Source organism: Symphodus melops (assembly GCF_947650265.1).
Source record: "Symphodus melops genome assembly, chromosome: 17".
Classification (NCBI taxonomy): Eukaryota; Metazoa; Chordata; class Actinopteri; order Labriformes; family Labridae; genus Symphodus; species Symphodus melops.
In genome coordinates, this window is record NC_136707.1 from 22,387,232 (window position 1) to 22,407,316 (window position 20,085).

Sequence of the window (20,085 nt, forward strand, 5' to 3'; positions counted from 1 at the left end):
AGGGTCCTTCGCTGGGACGGTCTCTAGCCATCTCCCTGCAGTTGTATGGTGATGGCGGCGCGTCCAAGGGGTTGAGCAGGGCTGTGGTGTCCTCCGTCGAGCGAGATGATCTCCGTGGATGTCCTTTCTTTACAGGACGGAACGAGACGTAATCCTTACGATCTCTCTCAATACCGTTTTAATATGGGAGAAATAAGATGCTCTTCTTAGAGATGTGTTCAAATGGATGATCTAAGCTCGGAATTCAGGATGTCGGTGTGCTTCAAGGCCTTGGGTTAGCTGCGCGCCAAAACTTTTGAACAAAGAGAAGCATGCTGTGAAAAAGGAAGCAGAGTTGTATCCTCGGACGTCGCCAGACGACGTGTGAAAGAGAGTGAACAATGGGGCCAACCAGTTTTATCCCTCCCAAACTTCACACCTATGTGTTAGGTGTGGCAAAGCATTCTGGGAGTACCTGCAAGGTCTGCTGAGATAGAGAGTCTTTTGTCATGGTTCTCCAAAGGGACACAGCCTGAACTTTGTCATCCTGGCTGGACCCAACATAAGAAATAATCTGATATCAGAGGATTTACTAGAAAAACAGTCAAGTTATTCATTTCAATGCCATAAGCTAGAACAAGGTCCAGCGTTTGGTTAAAACGATGAGTAGGTTTGTTTACACCCTGGGTGAAACCAATAGAGTCTAATAGTGACATGAAAGCTGTGCTACGGATATCATTCACAACATCCACATGGATATTGAAATCACCTACAACAATTATTATATCACTGCTAAGGACGATGTTTGCAAATTCAGATAGAAATTCAGAATATGGGCCAGGAGGGCGGTAAACTACAACAACTAGAACTGGCTGAAAAGTTCTAGAGACTGGATGTGAAAGACTGGGAGCAAGACTTTTAAAAGAGATATAACTCAGCTTTAATCAAGGGTTAATTTCAAGATTAGAATAAAAAATTGCCCTCACCATATCCTGCTTTGTCAGAGGAGGGACTCATAACCAATTAAAACAAATCAACTAGTTTGGCTTTTTGAAGCAGGCTGCAGCAGCACATTTTCATTTGTTTGTACTTTAAATTGTCTACAGTTACAATGCAGATGGGGGGTGAATTTGACTAATAAAGTTTTGGTGAATTGAATTGAACTGATAAACTTCGTTTTTCTTAAAGATTTTTGAACTAGAGATCAGTAAAAAAAGGTTGACTGCCCTCGTGTGGCTAACGTAAGAAATCCAACAGATAAAAGTTAGTCTGGCATAAATAAAAGAACAATCAAAGTAAAGCGTTTTGCACTTACATTATCTAAGTGTTGCACTTCTCCGATCTTGCCACAGGAGGGCAGTGATGCCAATCTCACGCACTTGTGAGATTTGACAGATTTTACTGTCAATGACACAGACACAGTACTCATTGTGAATGTCATAAACCTTATCCTCTTATTGAAACTTCTGAAGAAAGTTAACAATTGTTTTATTTCTACAGTACTGCTGGAGAAGAAGGCTGTTTGGTTTGTTATGTTTATGTGACGATTACTCGTTAGCTTAATGTCTCCACCTCTGTTATATTCTTTTATCCTCAGTATGCCAACATGACACAGTTTGAACATCTGGATCAAAGTCTTTGTTGGTCTCTGGTCTGTTCTTGCAGTTTTGACTTGGATCCAAGTGGCTCTGCCCACAATCTCTACCTCTGTTTTTAAGTGGTCAGGAGAACCTTGTAGGGACCCATGTGAACCTCCTCTGCTCCCAGGTTTCTTCCTCAAGTCCTTGATGAGACCCCCAATCATCAGGTTGGATGTCTTGTGGATTCTGCTGTGGATGAGCATTTTGAAAATATGTTTGGGAGAGTGACAGAGAGAGAGAGAGAGAGAGAGAGAGAGAGAGAGAGAGAGAGAGAGAGCTTTTGTTCATTAATATTTCCTCATCACAAGAGGAGGTCTCATCCGATCCTTTTATTGTTGATCTTTACGAGTGATGTTAAAAGGACTGAGACCATGTTTTTGTCTTATTTGCATCCACATATCAAACACTTCCATAAGAAAGAAAGTCCAGAAGCCTTCAGCCAGTTCAGGAGCTAGGTTGGGGTGTTTCTGCTGTAAATGTTCAATGAGGAAATCATGAAACAGACTGTGGACTGTCTTAGACTTCATACGACGGAGGTCAGACGACATCAACAGAACACAATAACAAACATTTCATCTGTTTGCTTTTATTCTGTCAGAAGACAGCCTGCACATTCCTTTACATTTAAACTTGTAATCAGTGAGAATGACGACATTACCTTCACTTGTAGATGTCAGACAAACATTTCTTGATTCTCAGCAAATCATATTTCCTTTTCAGCTCACAACATACACTTGGCTATGATTCAAATATAATGTCTTACACATGCATTACATCTACACAGACCTAAAAGAAGAGTTACCCTAAAGGTGGAGAGATTTAAATGATACATTCACAAAATTACTAAGATGAATGAATTGTCACTGTGGTGCTTGTATGGAATAAACTTATTCAGAATGAATTCTGCCACAATGAGAGTGCCCTGTATTGTTTTGAACACACATTTTAAATATGTCAGCTGTGACTGAGCGACCTTTATATAGTGTCAGTTTAATGAAATCCAACTACAAAGTAAATATTCTGTCACATGTTTGTAAAGCTTCATCATGCATCGTTTGCCTCAGCAGTGAGCAGCTCTACAGGTCGTTGAGGTAGTCTTCTCCAGAGTTTACCATCTGTCTCAGTGCGGTCAGTATCAGCCCATTGATGGCGTCACACGTCTCCGATTCTGAGTGGTAATTCTTCACCAGAAAGATGGAGCTGATGGGAATTCCCAGTGTGGCGCTGAATTTTTCCACCTGTGTCAGAGTCAAATAATTTCAGATAATCAGTGAATGTAAAGCTCAGACCAAAGATGGAAATGTGATGAAAAAAGGACTGAAACTCAACAATAACTAATCTAAACAGACTCACCTGTTTCTTCAGGTATTTGCTCTTGTATAAGTTGTTAATATTTTTTTTGACCTCAGGACAGGCTTCATCAACTTTGGTGAGGATGGCCAGTTGGGGAATTTCTGAAGAAGTGAAACATTTTCAGTATTTTAATCGTTTGTTTTTCTTGTAATGTCTGACATATAAATCTAAGTGTGTGATATCTGTTCTTACCCAGATCCCTGGCAGCAAGTCTGACTTCTCTTAACTTCTGCATGACTTTGTCATGTAACACAGAGACGTTGTTGGCAGGAACGACACAGACCAGCACGTGGACTTTGTCATCCAGAGAGGGATCAGAGTTGTAGCTCGGGTCGTTCTCTGTCAGTGGGCCGTTAGTATGAAACTAAAAACAACAAAAATACATATTCTGATATTATTTCTCAATGCACAGAATGAATGTTTCAGTGAATCAAAAGATGAATTTGTAAAAAGAGAAACTTCATGTGAAATCTTCTAACCTTTCCTCGTATATTTTATTTCTGAGCTGGTCCTCATTTATTTTATTTTTTTTAATATTCTGGTTTTACACTCTGTTGTTGAGGTAAATTTTTTTGTCCCTTTCTTGCTCAGAGAGTGTTTCTAGATCACTCTTCATTTTTAAATCTAATTTAGGGACACACGTCTAATTTTGTGTGTGAGGATTCTCAGATTTTTTTGTGGATCTGGTCCCAGGGCTTTTGCAGCCTGCCTCTGGTGGAAACTCGAGGAACTGAAGGTTTTTGGTGTTCTGAATTGGCTTCATCTTTCAACAGCAGAGGGAGCTGCTTGCATTGATTTAAAACACTTGTTGAAATGAACGCCACAGGGCTCTTTAACAAGAAAAGAGAAAGTTTTAAGAGTGTACCTTGTAACCCTCTCTCACACGTCCTCGCAGGGCCAGTTTGATATCTTCCACCTGGACTCCATTGGTGTTGTGTCCCTCAAGGCCCATGATGTCGTTGAAGACAAAAGAACAGAAGCTCTGATCATCTTTTTCTATTTTGTACGTTTTATACTGTGAAGAAGAAGGAGACATGATTTACATCATTCAGAACAAAATAATTAAATTTTATTCAGTGAGAGAATCTATGTTGATCAAATGTTTATTTTAATTCCATTTTGAATCTTCTTAATAAAACTAAGCTGCCACAAAATGATTAATTTCTTTAAGGAATTCAGATGAAAATGCAAAATCTTCCACATTTTCAGAAACTGCCCTCTTCAAACAGCTAACTTAAATCTTTTTGTCATTAATTCACTTTGTACATTTCATTATTATAGGATCAGTTGAATTCATCACCATACCTTCTAAAACACCTCTCTGTCTGTGATATTGCTGCCTCAGCCTTTTTCTAAATAACATGCTTGTTTGTTTTAAACTGGGTGGAGTTTACAGAGAAGGTGAATAATCTCAGTCTGGAGTCACCACAGTCATCACTTATTCTTACCTTTAGAGTATAGCTGATCCCGGTGGCCGCATCCATCGCAGCTCGCTGGGTAACTCTACCTCTCAAAGCACTGTCAACAGAGTTGAAGAAACTGGACTTGCCGGCACCGACCGGTCCATGAAGCAGAATCCTGAGATGTTTGACTTCTTTGTTTCGAGGTTGGTAAGATTTCATAAAGTTGATATTTTCCACAGTGTTCCTGTTGATAGAAGAACATGAGATTCATTACTTCAGTGTTTTAAATACTGAATATTTAACAGGAATATTGTTATTCAGGGTCATCATGCTGATTTCCTGTTTACTTACATCGACTTCCTCCATGACTCACTTAAAAGAGCTGAAAGACAAATTCACATGTTAACAAACAGAAATAAAACTTCAGACTATTTAAACAATTTAAAAAGAATTATATTTGACTGAATGGTAATATTTGAATAACAATCATTTTTTGTATATGTGGAAAATCTTACGAGAAGGTGGCGGTGGAGCTGGTTTGGATTCTTCTCCTCCCATATCTGTAAAATATAAGAGTTGCTCAATAAAGGAAGAATATTCAGATCATAAACTCTGTAAATAACAACAATGATGAATACAGCTCTGCAGATGAATGATGAAGTCATGATGTACTGATTTGTGTTAGAGCCATAAATCTGATTATTACTGTTACCTGTTACTGGTGTGTAAAATATTCAGAGTTTATGAGTGACAGAAAGTTTCACTGCTGGATAAATAAAGTGGACTAGAAGGTTCTTTATTCCTCTGGACTGCAGCAGAGTAAAAACATGAAGCTGAATATTTCAGATAAAGTACATCAGAACTTTTATCTGATGTTTAATCAGACGCACACGACCTCAGTATGTGGTGTTAAACATGTTTATGGAAACATGCAGTAGATCATAGATTCATCTTTAAATTCATCCATCAGTTAAAAAACAGTTCATGTGAGAGTTTTTTGTCAAAGTAACTTTTAAATAAATGACAATTTGATGTTCACATCATTCAAGAAAAATAAACAAACTAAGAGGACAAAAGGAAAGATCAGAAGGAGTCCTTCATAAAAAGAGATTTATCCTTGAAAACATCCTAAAATATAAAACAAACTAAAGTCAACAGAATGAATAATAAAATCATAGAATAATCACAGTCTTACTTTCTGTCGCGTTGCTCTGGCTGCACTGACTGAAAATGCGTCGGCTGGTCAGACTTTTTATTGTGTCTTACTTTCACTTTTGTTCTTTGGCATCTGTTTCTGGTCAGCCCTCTGACATCAGAGTAATCACCTTTCTGATATCTGCTGTGTTTTTTAATGTGTCGATACACAAGATGTAATACAAAGGAAACAAAATAATCTTGACAGACTGCCTTTATCAGTTTTGTTCCAAACAGCAGTGATGTCTTGATATCTAAATAAAATATTCAGTATATTTATATTTACTCATTCTGCCTTTCTCTCCGTGTTTACCTGTTCATGTCACCTGTCTCTTACATCCAGCTGAGCCCACCTACCCTTCACTGTCCCCTTCTTCCTCTATACTTATATTCTTCTGTGAACTTTCATATTTTTTAAAAGTGACAAGTGCAAAGTGTGTTTCTACTCGTCAACGTGCAGAATCCACAAAGTGCTTGAAACTTAATCAAAAAAGTGTCCTGTCATCGTAGAATAAAGTAAATACAACATTTCTTACTGACAGAGCTGGAATAATCCATTATATTATCTGCTGATTGAGAAAATAAGCTTACAGTAGAAATTAACATGTTTATCCCGTGTGTGTGTGTGTGTGTGTGTGTGTGTGTGTGTGTGTGTGTGTGTGTGTGTGTATGTGTGTGTGTGTGTGCATCAAAACAGTATCCAAAGGTCAGATAATAACTGGTTCATGCCTGTTCCTGCTCAAACTTTGTGTCTCTGTTGTACCTCAGTCTTTACATTATGCGTGCAGCTGACATGATTGACAGGTTTGTCACAAGGTTAAAACCCGCCTCAGCTCTCAGCCTGTGGTTAGTTTGACTGTCTGTTTGTTTGTTTCTTCACCTGAAAGTGTGGTTGATCTATTTTACTTACTTCATATTTATTAGTATGGTGACAAGTGTGGAGCAGGTAAATCATTGCCACACACTTCAGCCTTTATAGCCTAAAGAACTTTGCCCAGACGATGCCCATCCCTGTCATTATGCAGTAAATATTCAGAACTGTTTTATGGTGGAAAGGTTTTTAGAACTTTAGATCTTGTTGTTCTCTGATAACAGCACACCCTGAATTGAAAAACTCTAACGACCTCCATTAAGTTTTTCTTTTGCACAACTAATTCATGTTCATATTCACTATTAATGAATACAATATCTGAAAATGTGATAACACCTGGGTTTGTGCGATGTGTCATATATATTGTGACTCCACCATAGTTTTTACAACGTGTTAGAGATAAAGGAATATAGTCAGACAGAAACTGAAAGTTGTAAATGATGCTTTTATACAGGTGTTGTATATTTTAAACCTTGAAGTAAAACTGTTCACTGGTAGACTTTTTTTATTATTTTATTTATCACAGAGAAGCACCAAACGGTCGACAACAAGAGCAGCGCCCCGCATACACATTCATACACCCCTGACGCAGCAGGGGGAGCAATTCCAGGTTAAGTGTCTTGCCTAAGGACACAGGAGCTGGAGATCAAACCCTTGACCTTCCAGTTGTGAGAAAATAGCCATAGTGGCCCGCTTACACGTATTCATACGAGGGTCAGCTCACCCTAACATGAAGTGTGACAGAGATGAAGATCAGATGGAGACCGAAAGGACGGGTTCTCAAACATGAGGCTGAGTAACCTCACCTATGTTGGTCTGCTAAGCCTCCGGCAGCCTTACCACACAGTCTGCACTGACTGTGTCTATGAGTTCAGAGGTTTTACTTGTAGTTGGATCACATTGATACTGGTTTCAAACAAGCTTGGGGTCTGGATTGGCTGTCAAATCCAGCAGCTTTTGAGTCGGCGTCCAAACAAATCTTTTTCCACTTTTCACTTGACCTCACTCTTATTACGTCATTTTTAAGATACAGCACCATTCTGCACGTACCTCAGGAGTTGTGCATTCAAAACCCTCAGACAACACAGACTAGACACAACCTAAACCCATTCTTGGTTAACCCCACAAAAACCAGTCCAAAGTAAGTAAGTAGGTGTGATAGCTTAATATCTTGAAGTGTATTATACTTGTGACACAGTGTGATATGAACAATTATATGAATTGTAAGTGTGCTGCTAAAATGTGAACTTCTGGTAAAGCAATGAGTGTTCTTAAGGAAGAGCTTGGCTTAACATCAAAGAGAATGAAGTGGTTTATCATGTGTAGGATAACATTTGGGTCTAAACAGGAGTAAACAGGTGTTGATCCTTAGGAAGAGATAAAGAAGTCAACCCTGCATGGAATTGTAAATCTTAAGGCCATAAGCCCAGAATAACCACAAGGAGGGAAACATTTGTTGACTTAAGTTCAAATAAGGACTTGGATGGTGTAGCTACTGATGGAAGCAACATGTATTTGGTTCATAATTTTCATGGTTGGTGAAGATAAATAAATACAATGCATAAATAGAAGTTCATATTGTACACGAAATGTGATTAAAAAGGTATGTTTTTGGGTTATTGTAAGAAATTACATAGACTTCCTGAAGCCACCAAATGGTCTGAACAGAGGTGCGAAAGAGCCACAGGAGGGCATCCTCTTTCTCAGACCACACCATACGAATGTAAATGTTATTTCATTATCACAGAGTCACTGTCTCCAGAAGGACAGGATACAGAAAACTTCAAAGAACCCTTGTAATGTAAAGATCACCATTTGTTAACTGTAAGGTCACCTTCTCTCTCTATATTGCATATAAGGATTTGTAATGTGAAGGTTCGACAGAGAACGCTGCAGACGGCGGCCTCCCCTCCACGCTGCGTGTGATTAAAAGAGATCTGATTCAAACGCCGAAGTATGAAGTTCTTCTGAGACTTAGCAACTCTCCACCTCACAAAGAAGAATTTCCGCGACATTATGGCGACGAGGGATGGGGATAGACATTTCGCTGATTGCTACCTGAGCCTGGACTGAGGGAAGCTGCCGGCGGGGAAAATTCCGCTCCGATGAACGGAGATTTTGGATCCCACCTGACGTCAGGCACGGGTGCAGACAGTGGACGCTCTATCTAAGTGAGTACGGCGTTTGAATCATTTGCTCAATTTGTAAAAGCCTAGGTAGTGAAGTGTATTATACATGCAACACAATGTGATATGAACAGTTGTGTGAACTGTAAGTGTGCTGCTGAAATGTTAATGTCTTATGTTAAAGCAATTAGTGGTCTCAAGAAGAGCTTGGTTTAACACCTAAGAGCATGAAGTGGTTTATTAGGGGCCGTTTCTTTAGGACTGAGTAGAATAACATTTGGGTCTAAACAGGAGTAAACAGGTGTTGATCCCGAGAAAGAGATAATAAAAGTCAACCCTGCATGGAATTGTAAATCTTAAGGCCATAAGTTCAGAGTAAGTTTAAGAAGGGTAACAGTTGTTGTCCTAAGTCCAAATAAGGACTTGGATGGTTTTCTGTTTTCTTTGACCAATGCTGTATAAGTACGAGTGTCTTTCTTTGTTCAAGAGGGCTCACATTTGGCTGGTGACTCTCCCAGGTACCATGGCTAACCTGGACTGATGCTGTTTCTTGTCTTTGTAAATAAATGTCTTACATTACAAGCAAGTCAGTGTCAGCGGATTTTTCTTCATCATCTACACATCATCGTCAAAGAAGGAGGACTTCAGATACTACAGTAGCTGAAACGTAATTTAAGTCCTTTGTGGTGGTTCCAGTTATGCATTTCGGGTCCATATAAAGCTGTGTGTTTATGGATGCCTTGAGAGCTCATGTGGAGCTTGTTTTCCCATGTAAAAGCCGGTCTTGGAAGTGAATGTTTTTTGGTAATTCCCATACCCTGTGCGGTGGTGGAGGTTGATGTGTAGTGTGATTTAAAAATTGGTAATTCCCATGTAAATCCTTTGTGGTTTTGGACGTTAATGTTTTGTGCGTTTAAAGGGTCATTCCCATGTATATCCTTCACGGTTTTGGACGTTGATGTTTAGAGTGTCTTAAACGAGAAAAGTTCAGAAAAAGAAAAAACAAAAAATGAAGCTAAAATATCTAACAAACAGCACGAGGCTGTCTGCACTTAAAAAATAAAACATGCGAAACAACGATTATTATATATATAAGGCCCCACTACAATAAAATGGGTGTATGAGTGATAAAAAATAACAAAACCTTTGTTTGTGACATTCAGTGTCTAGTGTACAGAAATGTATGCTATCAAGGTGCGTTGCTCGAAACGAATGTGTCATACAAACCACCTGGCTGAGTAAGTTGCTCAAAGTTAGTGTGTGTTTGATAAGATCCAACCATACACTGTATGGGAAGATCAGTGTGATTGTGTGGTCTGTGTGAATGATAAGCCCATTGAACGTTTAAGCACATCTGTCCCAGTGAGTCACTGAAAACATGAAAAACAAAACGGGGAAAATAAACATTTATATTTGATTTTTTCATTTTCTGACAGGCTCTGCTGAATTAAGAGCAGACAAATGGGGAATATGTGATTTAAAGATGTTCAACTTTAGCAGTTTCTCACACATGATATGTCTTCTATTAAAAGAAATTAAGCACAGAATGTTTATGATGGCGTTGAGTATGTTAGACTAAAAGTGAAAGTAGGGAAGAAAAGATAGACTGATTATTTTGTTTTGCAAAATTAGTAGAGATTGAAAGGAAAGAGAAATTAGGTTTTAAGTAAGAAAAGAAGGAGAGTTAAGAATGTAAGGTTAGATTTTAAGATGTGGACCTCCTCCCCATGTCTCCACCTACAACTCTTCAGCAACACCTTCTCCACAGGAGGTCAAGCACACCAGAATGACTCTCAGAAAGAAGGGGGGGGGGGGAGAACAACACACCCTGATTTAAAAGCCTTCTTTCTATCTCTTTAAACAAGTAACTCTGTTTCTCCAAGAAAGAATTTTTACACAAGCCATGTCAACCAAACAGCATGAAGGAGGTTGCAGAGGAAACACCTGAAAAAGACTGGAGATTGATGGGCCACAGAGAACGGGGCACAGGTTGCCACCAAAAAAGCAAAAGAAGAAGAAGACTGGGTCCATATCAAACTGAAAGTGCAGCAGCACTGACTCCAAGAACAATGCTACAAGAGGGAAGGAGATGGGAACCCTGAGTTTAATCTGCAAAACACTGATTTGACTGAAAAAGAATAAACATTGCAACTAACACTGTAATGATAATTAAAATTGTAAACATTTTCGAATTCTAGAAATATAATAGATGCATATTATATTGTTTTCCAGTCAAAATTTTATTTTCGACGAGGTTAAAGATATCCATTTTAGTCCTAAGACTGTTGAAATCATTGTTTTATAAATTAAGGTGCTATTGTTGAACTTCTAAATCTCACCATTCCTCCCCCATCTTGCCTGAAGGAAAACCAAATTGGGGTTGGAATTCATTACAATACTTAAGGGATGTAAATGAAGGTGGTCAGCATCCGGCAGATGTTTGTAACACCAATGTTAATCAGATTGGGTTTTTAGTTGTTCTGTGATCCAGCATAAGTGTTATGGCATTTTATTTTTTGTTTTTATTGTGTGCTGTGTTTTTATTGTTTGCAGTGCATTTTACCTTTCATTTATATCTTAAGAAATGCCATAGTCACATGCTTCATGACTTAATTAATCACATGACTTTACCCCAATCCCTGAGACCTTCAAATCAGCGCACCTGTGTTGGTGAGGAGGAACGCACATAAAAAGGACGGAAACAACAAACACGCAGAGAGACGGGAACGAGGACGGAGACGGGAACGGAAACGTGAACAGGGACGGAGACGGGAACGGGGACGGAAACGGGAACGGGGACGGAACCGGAAGAGCAGGAAGAGAGCAGGAAGACTGCGTACCACCGCTCCAGAAGTAAAAGTGAAGGACGGCACATGCATCGGGGACCACGCACGCTGAGACCGCAAGTGCTGCAAGGCGATACACACGCAGGGGCAGAGGAGGACTCTGCCTTCCGTGTAAGTACCCTTTGGGGACATATAGTAGCACTTGTCGGAGAGAAGTGAAACAGGAAGCCCGCTGTTTTAGGACATTGACTGCCGCTTGTTGTTTCCGCGCAGGTGTCTCAGCGTGCAGAGGACAGGAGCCAGCCGGGAGAGATCGGGACTGAGTGAAGGAGTGTTGTGAAACCTAACACACGCAGGGGCAGAGGAAACTCTGCCTCGAGTGTAAGTATTGTAGCGACACTCCACCCTGTAGCCTAAGGCCTTAATAGTCTCGTATCCCCGTGCTGGCGTATATGCTTTGCATTTGCAGGTGACCCAGTGCGTGTGACCAGAAGAAGATTTATTGCCTGGAGGAGGAAGGGGACGGTGCCATTTATTTTTTAAGCATTCTTAGCCCACGTGTTTTTATGGACTTTTAGCATTTTTATTTGTGGGTATTTTGTTATCATCCTTTTAATACATTTTAATTAAGCTGCGCTATCTTTTGGTCCCTCCTTTGTCAACAGTGTGCTCTCACCCGGTCATCCCACTCCACTTATCAATAATTTTCTGGTCAAATTTCAGTTCACCTCTCATAGTTCTCCATAGCCTCTCCCCATTACAGTTCTAACAAATGCAAATTCTAGCATTCCTTTTCATCTTGACTCACAGTTCTGGGTTGCTTTCACTATCAATGGTGCATTTTATTCTTGGATGTAGACGCCATAGGGTTTTCTTCTCCAACTTTCACTCTGGATTGAAATAGAGCTGAGAAATTAGCTTTTAGCAACCTTTGTGTATTAATACACTCGTTCAGTATGTTGACAATATCTGTGTATATGTTTTCCTATGCTGAGGCATTGTCAAGCTGAGACAGTGTTGTTGTTTGTCCATTTTTGTTTTCTGACAGAAAACGGTCCTAAATTTTGCAGGACAAGTGGCAAACTATTTTAGTTTTTTAAAAAAATGCATTATTTTACTCCGGAAGTTCATAAATTTGGTCCTGATTACATCCACAATCATGGATGTTCAGAAAACTGCAAAAACAAACAAACAGTTGCCTAATTGGTTTTAACAGGCTATTGTTGTCCATAGATTTTATAAAATTGTGGAGATCTCCCGACCCCCAGACATTTTGGGGGTAGACATTTTTGGCCATGACTGACTTTTTTGACTTGAACTCCTGACGCAGATAAAGCTTCAACTGACTTGAAACAAGCTTTATTGAGTTCCCTCTGTCTACGACTACCAGACACTACCAACCTTTTTAAATCTTTTTGTGTACTCATGTGATTTTTATGAACCCTTAAACCTTACTCCTTACAGCTCAAGATGAACAACCACACCCCTGTCTGTGTCAAAACCAAGAGATGCACTCTTTGACACTCCTTTCATTAATCTTGATTTTGTTTTTTCTTTATATATGTTTCTGCTGCGAGATCCAACAGATGGATCCCCTTGTGTCTCATCTATGTACTAACCCTGCTAACCTGTCTGCTCAGGCAGCTGAACTATTCTAATAACTTTTTTTTTTCATTCTAGGAACCGGGAAGGATATCACAGTACATACTGACTCTAAATATGCATTTCATGTATGATACTTTCCATGCATTATGAAAAAATCAAGGTTTCATTAATTCTACAGGAAAACCTATTGCTCACAGAGCCTAATCATGAACCTTTTGTCTGCATTTTCTTCTGCTTGTGTCAGTAGCAGTATGTAAATGTCAGCTTATACAGGTGCTAATGACCCAGAGTCACTGGGATTTGAAGCTCCTAAGACTGCTGCTCTTTCACCTGTCTTCCCCACTCTACAAATGTTTTTTATCTGTCCAAAGTGGTGTTTTTCCCTCAAAGATATCTCTGTGCGTCAAAAGTTTGACACATGGTCTTGACCATGTGTCAAAAGGGTGGATAACCATGTTTTTTAAGTTGTCTTCCCTAAGGTGAAACTTCACAACATCCAGCCTGGAGATGGAGTAGTGGAAAGGACCTGAGAAGGAAGCGTGGACGTTTAACCACGGTGGACAGGACCAGACCTGGAGCTGCTGACAACAACAACTGCTGTCCGGATAACTGAGACGGACACCTGGAGATGATGACAACATCCACTGACGATTGGATAGCTGAGAGGGATACCTAGATCCATGCATCACTGCAAACTTTTCCATGCCATGCCACTGAAGGAAGAACAAGACCTAACCTACGGAGTGCTGAGAGAGGACGCCGTGGGACGATTATGGCTGTGATCCTCATCGCTGCTTTGCTCACCACAATGGCTGTTGCCAATCCTGGTTTACAGCAGAGAAAAATGGGACTCCAAACGTCCCCATATATTCATAATTTTTACCAACCGATTCACTTGCACTCAAACTGATGTCATGTATACTGATACTTAGACACCCCATCTCTTACAATAGGGTAAACATGGACTGTCTACAACAGCAGAAGACACGAGAACCAACATAGGATCAAAACATCCAACAAGGACATGAATTTAAACTTGCCACACAGAACTGCTTTAATAACATAAGTTGCCTATTTTGTTCTTCTCTCATTTGTTTATTTGTTTATTTTTTTGTTTTAGTTTTATTTTTACTTTTTATTTGTTTTCACTCATTTTCCCTGAAACGAACAGTCTGTTATAATGACCTTGTATGGTAATTTCTACAAATGTTGTGTTGACACTTTGTGTCAAGGGGAAGGAATGAAAGAAATTACATAGACTTCCTGAAGCCACCAAATGGTCTGAACAGAGGTGCGAAAGAGCCACAGGAGGGCATCCTCTTTCTCAGACCACACCATACGAATGTATGCTCGCAGCGATCCCTGCTCGCAGCGGATCGGTGATCACTTCACTTCTCACCTGTGCGCCGACGTGAGTGGCTGCATATTTCAGTAGCTCCGTCCCTGTCGTACTCGTCTGATATGTTATTCGTTTGTGTAGGCTCTGTGCCAACTTCTACTTTATAGTTTTTATAGTTTTTATAGTACACTTTCAGTGTATAACTTTATGTAGTGTTTTAAGTCTCATCTTAAGACCCATTTTTATTCCCTGGCTTTTTAACTTTGCGTGAGTTTTGTGGTCCTCTGTGTCTTTTACTTATTTTACTAGTTTACTACATCTTTCATTGATTTTATTGTTTTATTTATGGAATCGCCTTGGAAATTTTTTTTGTTTGTTTGGTTTTTTTTGTTTTTTATTATATGTACAGCACTTTGGAGACATTTCTTTGTTGTTTAAATGTGCTATATAAATAAAGTGGATTGGATTGGATGTATCCTATGGATACTTTTTCATGCTTTCGTGGAAATAGCAGCGGAAAACGTTCTTATTCAAGGGAGACGCTGCTCTCACTCAGAACAGCGGGACAAGCCAGCATCGTTCATCCGATACCAGAGGAGCTGAAGCGGCGATACCGAGGCTGTCGAGCCGGGGCTCTGCTAAGGGCTAAGCTAGCGGCTAAGCGATGGAGGTACAAGCCCTCGGTTCCGGCGATAGTTATGGGGAACGTAAACTGTCTAACCAACAAGACAGACGAGCTGGCTGCTCTCGTGAGGAACAACCGGACATTTAGAGAGTGCAGTTTAATGTGCCTCACAGAAACCTGGCTGACTCAAAACACCCCGGACGCTAACGTGGATCTACCGGGCTTCACTACAGTGAGAGCGGACAGAGACATGAAACGCAGCAGAAAACGGAAAGGAGGAGGACTCGCGCTGTTTATTAACAACAGATGGTGCCACCATGGACATATTACGGTGAAGGAGGCAACGTGCAGCAAAGACATCGAGCTGCTGGCGGTGGGTCTCCGTCCTTACTACATGCCCAGAGAGTTTTCTCACGTGATCGTGGTTTGTGTTTACGTCCCACCCCGTGCACACGCCGAAACTGCGTGTGACGTCATCCACTCAAACATCTCGAGATTACAAACACTGCACCCGGATGCTTTCATTGCCATCTCAGGGGACTTTAACCATGTTACATTGAACACCACACTACCGGACTTTCACCAGTTTGTAAGCTGTCCCACCAGGAAGAACAGGACAATAGACCTCCTGTATGCAAACGTGAAGGACGCCTACACTGCCACCCCGTTACCACCTCTGGGTAAGTCCGACCACAACCTGGTCCTACTAAAGCCACAGTACAAGACTAAGATCCAGAGACAACCGATAACTACTCGCACCTTCAGAAAGTGGTCTCCTGAGGCAGAGGAGGCGCTCAGAGACTGTTTTGAGACCACTGACTGGAGTGCCCTGCAAGAGACTCATGGTGATGACATTGAGGGGGTCACACACTGCACAACTGACTACATGAACTTCTGTATGGACGTTGTGGTTCCCACTAAAACTGTGCGCTGCTTCCCAAACACCAAGCCCTGGAACTTCATACTTCGGCGTTTGAATCAGATCTCTTTAATCACACAGGGTGGAGAGGAGGCCGCCGTCTGCAGCGTTCTCTGTCGAACCTTCACATTACAAATCCTTATATGCAATACAGAGAGAGGAGGTGACCTTATAGTTAACAAATGGTGATCTTTACATTACAAGGGTTCTTTGAAGTTTTCTGTATCCTGTCCTTCTGGAGACAGTGACTCTGTGATAATGAAATAACATATAGATAGATAGATAGATAGATAGATAGATAGATAGATAGATAGATAGATAGATAGATAGATAGATAGATAGATAGATAGATAGATAGATAGATAGATAGATAGATAGATAGATAGATAGATAGATAGATAGATACTTTATTGATCCCGAGGGAAATTCAAGGCATCCAGTAGCAGTATACAGACAGGCAGGACACAAGACATTAGTTACAATACACACCCGCTGTCCCCCCTCCCCTCTGTATACAAAATCCCCTAAACAAGATTCAGCAGCCCCTATGTGACTAAGAATAAACATAATTATATGTTAAACCTGTGCAGTTAGCATTAACAATTAGACTTAAAACTTATATAGCATAATGTAGATAACCTGTGAGGAGAGAAAAACATGTGTTGGTTAAAAGAGACCTGTAAACAGTTAAAGAGCCTTAGAAACAAAGTGCTGACCTTCTAGAAACTAGTTACATGTGTATGTACAGAGGTGTTTGAGGTAGTGCCAGAGGTGTGAGTACAGTCGTTAAACAGTCAATGCAGGAATGTAAATTGGCTCACCAACTTAAAGGAGCAGTGATTAGCATTACGTGTCCTAGACAATATGGTGAAACCAGGAGTGATTAGGGTGATTATCGTTAAGTACCCAACTATTGAGGGGCAGATTAGCATTAAGTGTTAAAGACAATAGAGTGAAACTTGACCTAATTAGGGTGATCATGTCAACCATTACAGATGTAGCCAGACATGATTAGGGTGATTATCTTTAAAGTGACCTGTGCTCAGTAAGGTGACTATCAACATGCATTACAGTGTCCAACTGGGGGCTGACTCTGAGGTCAGCAGTGCAGATGAGGAGTGAGAAAAAAGTGAAAAAAGTGAAAAAAGAGTCCAGGGATCACCGTGCGCTTCTTCCCTGCCGTGACAGTGAAGTGTTGTACAGTCTTATTGCCAGGGGGACGAAAGAGTTCTTGAGTCTGTCCGTGGAGCACGACTGTGACAGCAGTCTTTCGCTGAACATGCTCCTCTGCCCGGTGAAGGTGCTGTGCAGAGGGTGGTGTGTGTTGTCCATGATGGAGAGCATTTTGTCCAGAGACCTCCTCTCTACCACTGTCACCAGTGAGTCCAGCTCTGTACCCACCACAGAGCCGGCCCTCCTCACCAGTCTGTCCAGGCGTGCTGCGTCCCTCTTCTTGCAGCTTCCTCCGCAGCACACCACTGCGTAGAAGAGGACACTGGATACCACAGACTGGTAGAACATCTACAGCAGCTTTTTGCAGATGTTGAAGGACCCCAGCCTTCTCAGGAAGTACAGACGGCTCTGTCCCTTCCTGCAGGTAGTGTCCATGTTAGGCGACCAGTCCAGCTTGTCATCCAGCTGCAGCCCCAGGTACCCGTAGGTCCTGACCACCTCCACGTCGACCCCGCCGATGGAAACAGGTTCTAGATGTGGTTTCTTCCTTCGGAAGTCCACCACCATCTCCTTGGTCTTGGAGGTGTTTAGCTGCAGATGGTTGTCACTGCACCACGTCACAAAGTCCTCGATCAGGCTCCTGTACTCCTCCTCCTGTCCATCCCTGACACAAGCAACTATCGCAGTGTCGTCCGAGTATTTCTGCATGTGGCAGAGCTCAGAGTTGTACTGGAAGTCAGAGGTGTACAGGGTGAACAGGACAGGGGAGAGCACGGTCCCCTGTGGTGCTCCGGTGCTGCTGACCACAGTGTCAGATGTGCAGTCCTTCAGTCTGACATACTGTGGTCTCTCTGTGAGGTAGTCCGTGATCCACCTCACCAGGTGCGAGTCCACCCTCATCTCGGTCAGCTTGTCTCTCAGTAGGAGGGGATGGATGGTGTCGAAAGCGCTTGAGAAATCAAAGAACATGATTCTCATCACGCTGCTCCCTTTGTCCAGATGAGAGTAAGCCCTGTGTAGAAGATAGAGGATGGCATCGTCCACACCCACCTTTGCCTGGTATGCAAACTGCAGGGGATCCTGTGCGTGTTGTACCTGGGGTCTGAGGTGTTGGAGCAGCAGCCGTTCGAAGGTCTTCATAACGTGGGATGTCAGAGCGATTGGTCTGAAGTCGCCTGGCTCACTGGGGTTCTTCTTCTTGGGCACAGGGGTGAGGCACGAGGTCTTCCAGAGCACAGGAACCTTCCCGAGCCGCAGGCTCATGTTGAAGATGTGCTGAAGTGGCTCCCCCAGCTCAGCAGAGCAGGCCTTTAGTATCCTGGGACACACCTTGTCTGGGCCTGCTGCCTTCCTGGGGCGGAGTCTCTTCAGCTCCTTGCTCACCTGGTCTCTGGTTATGGTGGGGGGGAGGGGGGATGGATTGTCACTGGAGGTTGTATCTGTTCTGGTGGAGGTATTGGGGGGAGTGAGAGGGGGGGAGGGGGTGTGTAGAGGGGTGCTGGGGGGAGTGAGAGGGGGGGAGGGGGTGTGTAGAGGGGTGCTGGGGGGACAGGCACTGGCTGCAGCGACGGGGCTGTCAAACCTGTTAAAAAACAAGTTGAGCTGGTTTGCTCTCTCAGGGTCACCGTCTTCTGCGTTGTTGTTTTTCTTTTTGCAGCCTGTGATGGTCTTCATGCCCTCCCAGACCTCCCTCATGTTGTTCTGCTGCAGCTTCTGTTCTACCTTCCTTCTGTACTCCTCATTTGCCTCTCGGAGTCTGACCTTGAGTTCCCCCTGCACCCGCTTCAGCTCTGCCTGGTCTCCCTCATTGAATGCCCTTTTCTTCCTGTTAAGGATCTCCTTGACATCGCTGGTGATCCAGGGCTTGTTATTCGGGAAGCAGCGCACAGTTTTAGTGGGAACCACAACGTCCATACAGAAGTTCATGTAGTCAGTTGTGCAGTGTGTGACCCTCTATGAACCCCCTATGAACAATCATATGAATTGTAAGTGTGCTGCTAAAATGTGAACTTCTGGTAAAGAGTGTTCTTAAGGAAGAGCTTGGCTTAACATCAAAGAGAATGAAGTGGTTTATCATGTGTAGGATAACATTTGGGTCTAAACAGGAGTAAACAGGTGTTGATCCTTAGGAAGAGATAAAGAAGTCCACCCTGCATGGAATTGTAAATCTTAAGGCCATAAGCCCAGAATAACCACAAGGAGGGAAACATTTGTTGACTTAAGTTCAAATAAGGACTTGGATGGTGTAGCTGCTGATGGAAGCAACATGTATTTGGTTAATAATTTTCATGGTTGGTGAAGATAAATAAATACAATGCATGAATAGAAGTTCATATTGTACACAAAATGTGATTAAAAAGGTATGTTTTTGGGTTATTGTAAGAAATTACATAGACTTCCTGAAGCCCCCAAATGGTCTGAACAGAGGTGCGAAAGAGCCACAGGAGGGCATCCTCTTTCTCAGACCACACCATACGAATATATGCTCGCAGCGATCCCTGCCCGCAGCGGATCGGTGATCACTTCACTTCTCACCTGTGCGCCGACGTGAGTGGCTGAATATTTCAGTAGCTCCGTCCCTGTCGTACTCGTCTGATATGTTATTCGTTTGTGTAGGCTCTGTGTCAACTTCTACTTTATAGTTTTTATAGTTTTTATAGTACACTTTCAGTGTATAACTTTATGTAGTGTTTTAAGTCTCGTCTTAAGACCCATTTTTATTCCCTGGCTTTTGAACTTTGCGTGAGTTTTGTGGTCCTCTGTGTCTTTTACTTATTTTACTAGTTTACTACATCTTTCATTGATTTTATTGTTTTATTTATGGAATCGCCTTGGAAATTTTTGTTTAATTGTTTTTTTTGTTTGTTTGTTTGTTTGTTTTTTTATTATATGTACAGCACTTTGGAGACATTTCTTTGTTGTTTAAATGTGCTATATAAATAAAGTGGATTGGATTGGATGTATCCTATGGATACTTTTTCGTGCTTTCGTGGAAATAGCAGCGGAAAACTTTCTTAATCAAGGGAGACGCTGCTCTCACTCAGAACAGCGGGACAAGCCAGCATCGTTCAT

At 41.6% G+C, this 20,085-nt stretch overlaps 1 protein-coding gene across 1 annotated transcript in view; it reads right to left on the reverse strand.

Moving 5' to 3' along the window:
* The window catches only part of LOC306838692 (uncharacterized protein), a 173,518-nt gene that overhangs the window by 39,649 nt on the left and 113,784 nt on the right, over positions 1-20,085 (reverse strand). Inside the window, exon 23 of the mRNA XM_079367022.1 lies at positions 4,421-4,619. Within this exon, the coding sequence (XP_079223148.1) occupies positions 4,421-4,619 (199 nt within the window). The remainder of the gene's footprint in view (positions 1-4,420; positions 4,620-20,085) is intronic.